At 43.7% G+C, this 6,346-nt stretch overlaps 1 protein-coding gene across 1 annotated transcript; it reads left to right on the forward strand.

Moving 5' to 3' along the window:
• The first annotated feature begins 289 nt into the window (after positions 1–289).
• Positions 290–6,051, forward strand: matn1 (matrilin 1). Its single transcript, XM_041809426.1, has 10 exons — positions 290–377; positions 1,627–1,811; positions 1,886–2,050; positions 2,140–2,362; positions 3,174–3,296; positions 3,385–3,557; positions 4,811–5,042; positions 5,115–5,267; positions 5,362–5,442; positions 5,529–6,051. The coding sequence occupies exons 1-10, from the start codon at positions 290–292 to the stop codon at positions 5,576–5,578; spliced, it is 1,473 nt and encodes a 490-aa protein (XP_041665360.1). The 3' UTR covers positions 5,579–6,051.
• Positions 6,052–6,346: the final 295 nt, after the last annotated feature.

Raw genomic sequence — 6,346 nt, forward strand, 5'->3', positions numbered from 1 at the left:
CACCGTTTTGGTCCTCCCTGAGCAGGTATTTCCCTCTCTTTCCCACAGACACACACACACATTTACACACACACACCACAGCTACAGAGGGGCCTGTCTGTGGGCCGACTGTGTGAAGCAGTTGCATTGATAACCTGCAGCTCACAGTCACTCAGTCTCACTTTGTGGCCGTCCCCCTGGCGTGGAGCTCCCTTGGCCTCTGCTCTGTCTCCCCTCTGGCTTCTCATTCTAAGACGGTCTGCGGACGCGCTCAGACCCCTGTACCTGTCACCCCTCTGTCGCCGTCACCATGACGCCCTCCCCGCTGTTGTTCCTACTGCTGCTTGGCCTTGTTAGCGCTCAGGCTCCCGTGGACCTCCGTACAGCCGCCGCTATGGGTAAGAATGATGACCTTAAACCCTTAGAGCTGATCCTGACTGTAGTATTTGATGGTTGGATACCTGACATGTAACTCCTCACCACAGATATCTAAACTTTATCAACCTTGAAACCATTTTTAAGGAATATTCCTTTAAATCTCCATCTTATTTTGAAAGTTCCAAATGTTTCTTTTTAGGATAAAATTGTTTTATTTTAGAAAATCTTTTGGACAGTTGTTGCCACACTTTGTTCTGTACTTAAGGGTGTGATTATACAGATGTATTGATTTATATATTCTACTAATTTAAATGTATTTATTGATCTTTGCAGCAAGTGTTGGTTGCATTATGTATCTCCAACTTTATGACTGTTTCAGGATGGAGGAATAGAATTTGTTCACTGTATTTTACTGAAGCTTGTTGGACAGAAGGAAAGAGGTGAAGGGTTAGGAGGGAGATCAGTGACGTTTGCAGGCTGTAGGTTTCAGAATATTATTGTGTGGAGAAATAGACAATTTTTACTTCACTGAAAATCCATCACATCCTCTCTCTTGCACAGTCTTGCTCTATGATAAATATAATGAATATCAGGGCAATTTTTCAATCACAGATATGACTTTCGTTTTATGAAACAGTTCAAGATTTTCTGTGCAAAAAAGACTCCATTGAGATCTCCAAAATTTCAATGAAACTGACAATATGTCAAAGGTTAGGTTTAGGCATGAAGCCCATTGACTATATGTCAAAGGTTAGGTTTAGGCATGAAGCCCATGGACTATACGTCAAAGGTTAGGTTTAGGCGGGAAGCCCATTGACCATACGTCTAAGGTCAGCTTTAGGTATGAAAGCCACTGACCATACATCCAGGATTAGAGTTAGTTTTACCTCTCTGATAGTCCTTTATTGTCTGATAGTATATTAATTGTCATCTTAAATAATGTTCTCTTAATCTGGCAGCTTGTCATCTGATCATTCTCTGTCCTTCATCCTTACATTTTTGATCTGTTCTAGCATCTTCCAGCTCTTACCTCTCTGCATCCCGCCTCCCTTTTTTTTTTACCAGCCTCCATCCTCTACACCCTCCCTTTTCTCTCAATGCCTCTGTTTTCCTCCTGCTCCTCCCACTTCCCCCTTTTTCCCCTTCACCACTTACTTAACATCTTCATCCATCTAACCGTATTCTCTCATAATTCTGTGAATGCACATTTGTTATGTGAACTATCGAAATATTAAAACATTAATCCACTTTCTGTCTCTTCATGTGCAGCGGCAGGTTTGTGCAAAACCCGCCCTACAGACATTGTGTTCATCATCGACAGCAGTCGTAGCGTTCGCCCTTCAGAGTTCGAGCAGGTCAAAGTCTTCCTGGCCAAGGTCATTGAGGGGCTCGATGTCGGTCCCAACGCCACCCGTGTGGGAGTTGTCAACTATGCCAGCCGTGTCAAGAATGAGGTACAGGGGGAAAAGTTGGCAAACACTTGTACTTAAACTTAAGCCTCTCTAACGTTGTTATTATCCAACCTAAGGTGTCTCTGAAGACTCACCGCACCAAAGCCGGGCTGGTAAAAGCCGTGACGAAGATCGAGCCTCTGTCCACAGGAACCATGACCGGCCTCGCCATCCAGTTTGCACTGAATGTGGCGTTCAGTGAAGGAGAGGGCGCACGCGTCAAATCCCCTGACATCAGCAAGGTCAAACACACATTTACAGTCATGTACACATAAGTCAGTGTACACTTATGAGGGCTTTTGTAACAGGACTACCTCCATTTCTTCCCCAGGTTGCCATCATCGTGACAGACGGGCGTCCCCAGGACAATGTGAAGGATGTAGCTCAGCGTGCTCGGGATGCAGGGATTGAGATCTTTGCCATTGGTGTGGGCCGTGTTGACATGAGCACCCTGCGCCAGATGGCCAGTGACCCTCTGGATGATCACGTCGACTACGTAGAGAGCTACAGTGTCATCGAGAAGCTCACCAAGAAGTTCCAGGAGGCCTTCTGTGGTAAGATGGAGTGAGGAAGAAAGGTTTTTGATTTAAGGGGGGAGGGAGACAAAAACAGGGATTAGTCTTTAGAGATTTCTGTCAGGGTGGGTAATAAGTACCCATCATCCCTGTGGAGAAAGCTGTCTTCTGGCCCCCCTATACTGAGGGTAAGGTGTCAGGACTGTCATCTTTTCATTCCAACATATTGTTTTCTCCCTTTTGTCCTCAACAATACAACAATATGTTCATTCATTAGACCTCATTAAATATTCCCCGTGCACGAGGGCATCAGGGCAGGAACAACCTCTTGGAAGGAAATTCGCTCCTGTACTTTTGGAGGCGAGACTGATCTCTCTGTAATTACAGATCCATTAGTGACAATCATTAAACTTCTAATTAGCGACGCCCTTTGGCTCTCCCAGTCTGCGGCGGTTAGTGACTGCTGTCTAACAGTTGCTCTGCAGCAGCCAGTCACGCCGCAGATGATTCATTCAAGGGCAAAGCTGCATGATGGCAGTGCTGGATTATTATTGGATGAGCCTGTGTTTCACATTCAGAGAAATATAATAGAACTTTTTAATCTGAGGCTCCTCCAATCTTTTCCACCTGTTTGTTTTAAGGATCCACTGGATTCATGCATAAAAATAACCATGCAGGTCACAGTGGATCATTAAAAATCAATGCTGAATTGTCCTGTTTTCAAACTGACATAGATCTATTCTCTCCTCCTAACTCCAACCACCCCACCCGTCCTCCTCTGTTTGTGCGTGTGTGTTCCTCTACATCTATCACACTGTGTGTGCGCCTGTGCATGCACACGCACACACAGTGTCGGACCTGTGTGCCACCGGAGATCATGACTGTGAGCAGGTATGCATCAGCAGCCCTGGATCATTCAAGTGTGCCTGCAAAGAAGGCTTTACCCTCATGGACGATGGTCGCAGCTGCAGCGGTGAGTGTGTGATTGTGAAAATGTCAGTTCACGTGCACTGACTGTGTCATCAGAGTAACACACCCTGTTGTGCGTCTGACATCACCAGCCTGCAGCAACTCTGCAACAGACGTGGTGTTCCTGATTGATGGCTCCAAGAGTGTCCGCCCTGAGAACTTTGAGCTGGTCAAGAAGTGGATCAACCAGATCATTGACAAGCTGGATGTTTCTGAAAGCAAGGCTCACGTGGGACTGGTGCAGTACTCCAGCTCTGTCAGACAGGTATGCTCTGTCTAATCACACATCAAAAATCAATCCCTTTAAAGATCATATTGTGCAAAATACAATTTCTCAGGCTTTTCTAACAAAAATATGTGCCCCTGGGCTTTCCACAGTCACCCCAGAAATCACCCACCCCCCGCCATCCTCTCTTTTCTTCACCTTTCAGAAAATGTGTGCTGAAACAAATGGTTCTCAGATTTTCCCCTCATGATGTCATGTGGGGAGTTAGCACCGCCCCCAGGTTCAAGTAGCCCTCCCCCACTTGGGAGAAAGTTCTGCTCTCCTCTCAGGATCAGGAGAGCCACATCCATTTAGCCAAATCCATTTCCTGAGAGGGGTTGAATCAGGGGCGGAGTCAGACAGCTCATTGACATCTAAAGCTACAGACACAGAAACAGCTCATTCTAAGCAGGGCTGAAACAGAGGGTTTTTAGACATGATAAAGTCCAATACTGGAGTGTGTTTTCAGGAACAGACTTCACAGGCATGTTTTGGGTACCCCATGAGACCAATATAAACTTGTCTTAAAGGGGTAACATATGTGACCTTTAACCCTTAGCGCATTTTAGGAATTTCTCATTCTTCATTTTTCGATCATTTTGGCTGTGTTTTTCTATATGCCATGAATTTTTGTAAGATTTTGTATTTTTAAGTATTTAAGTAGGTCTTAAATAACACTGTTTTTAAGCAAGAGTTACACTGAATCTGTTAAGTGCAAAAAAATGCACCACTGAAACCCATTCAAACAGCAAATTTTGGTCCCTCTTCCATTAACACATAATACATACACTTTATTATATCTGGGTGTCAATCTGGGCTTTTGCCTTGGAATTTATTATTTTTACTATGCTCCACCAGATGGCGTAATTTTGACCATATTTGGCATATGGAAAAAGGACATGCTAAAATGTGGGAACAATAATTATGCATAAAAATCAATTCTACTGCTAATCATTGTCATATCCCAGGCTGTAATAATTCAAAACAAAAAAAATTACTGTGCATGTAGTATACTGAACCATTCAAAGGGTTAAAATATTTAAAAATTATGAATATTTGATATCAATAATTAGATCAGTTGTAGGTGAAAAAAATTAGCTCAATGAAAGCAGAATAAAATGTTAATGTTTATTATTTTTATAGCTACCATATGAAAAATGCATTCTTTTGTGCTCAGCAGCTTGGTTGTGACTAATATTAAAAAAATCAAAAACAAGTTAAGTCTACTTGAATCTTCCATCTCCCTCCTGCAGGAGTTCCCTCTGGGCCGCTACAACAGTAAGAAGGACCTGAAGGATGCAGTGAAAAAGATGGCCTACATGGAGAGGGGGACCATGACAGGTCAGGCTCTGCGCTACCTGACAGACAACAGCTTCGGTCCCGGCCAGGGCGCACGCCCGGGAGTCACCAAGGTGGGCATCGTCTTCACTGATGGACGCAGCCAGGACTACATCGGAGATGCAGCTAAGAAAGCAAAGGAGAACGGTATGTATAGATGAGCTTAGAACAAATAGCCTGATTTTACTAGCCGTGTGAACTTGTTTGTTTGTTCTACAGGTTTTAAGATGTATGCAGTCGGAGTTGGCAACGCAGTTGAGGATGAGCTGAAGGAGATTGCCTCTGAGCCAACTGGAGAGCACTACTTCTACACCGCTGACTTCAAGGCCATGACTCAGATCGCCAAGAAGCTGCAGATAAATATCTGCCAAGGTTACACATGATAAGAGAGCACTAACAGTTAAAATATTTGCAATATTTCCTTGTTTTACCTCAAAACATGAACTTGTGCTTTGTGTTCCCACAGACGAGGACCCTTGTGAGTGCGACTCCCTCGTAAAGTTCCAAAAGAAAGTAGAAGATGCCCTACAGGCACTAACAAAAAAATATATCCTTTACAACGGTACAGAGAGATTTTTATTGTTTTTATCATATTTCCTGTCTCCAGTGTTGCTTTCCTTAACAGAATCTTACTAGACAGCATGTCGAAGAGGATCGCCTTGCTGGAGAACAAAATCGTCTGAGGACTCACATCCCACTCCTCACTCTCCATCTACACACCCACCCACATACACACATAAACAAATACACACAAACACACTCTCTGCTTCCTGTACAATACTGAAGAGGAACCCTCTGTGTCTGTGTGTGTTTGTGTGAACCCTGAACTCTGCTTGCACCCTGAGCTCAGCCCTCTCCTCTCGGCCTCACCTCTTCCACCCTTGGGTCTCCGGGGACACGAAGCGCCGGTTGCCATGGGGACCACGCCTTTGTGTGCGTGCTCTCCGAAGGTCATCCTCCATAGCCAGCCTGTGTGTTTGTTAATAAAAGTCTTCCCTCATAGGGAAACAGTATGCTGAAGGGTTTTTTTTTTTTTTTTTTTTTTTTGCTGCGGTGTTGAACTCCACAAAGCCTGTGCCTCTTTAAATGTCATCACCTCACCTACCTGTTCATATCTGTCACCTTTCCCCCTCTGAAGGTTTCTCTTCCTCCAACACAAGGGTATCTCATATTTTATATGGTGTATATTTAAAGATATCAAGTTAATTTAATACAAGATATATGTCTGACCATGAGGGTGTATGATTTTTTTCTTTAACTTTCCTAAATAAAGGGGATTCAGGAAGTACATATTACAGCATGTAATACAGATAGATAATTTACTTGACAAGCAAGAACAAGAAAGTTGAAGTCTTAAAGTCCCTGCAAAGTGAAATCCAAACTGTGTCCAAACACCAGGGCTCCTGTAGATCCATGAAAAGTCTTTAATAGTACATTTGAAAGTTAATGCC

The sequence above is a fragment of the Cheilinus undulatus genome, linkage group 16, assembly GCF_018320785.1.
Source record: "Cheilinus undulatus linkage group 16, ASM1832078v1, whole genome shotgun sequence".
Classification (NCBI taxonomy): Eukaryota; Metazoa; Chordata; class Actinopteri; order Labriformes; family Labridae; genus Cheilinus; species Cheilinus undulatus.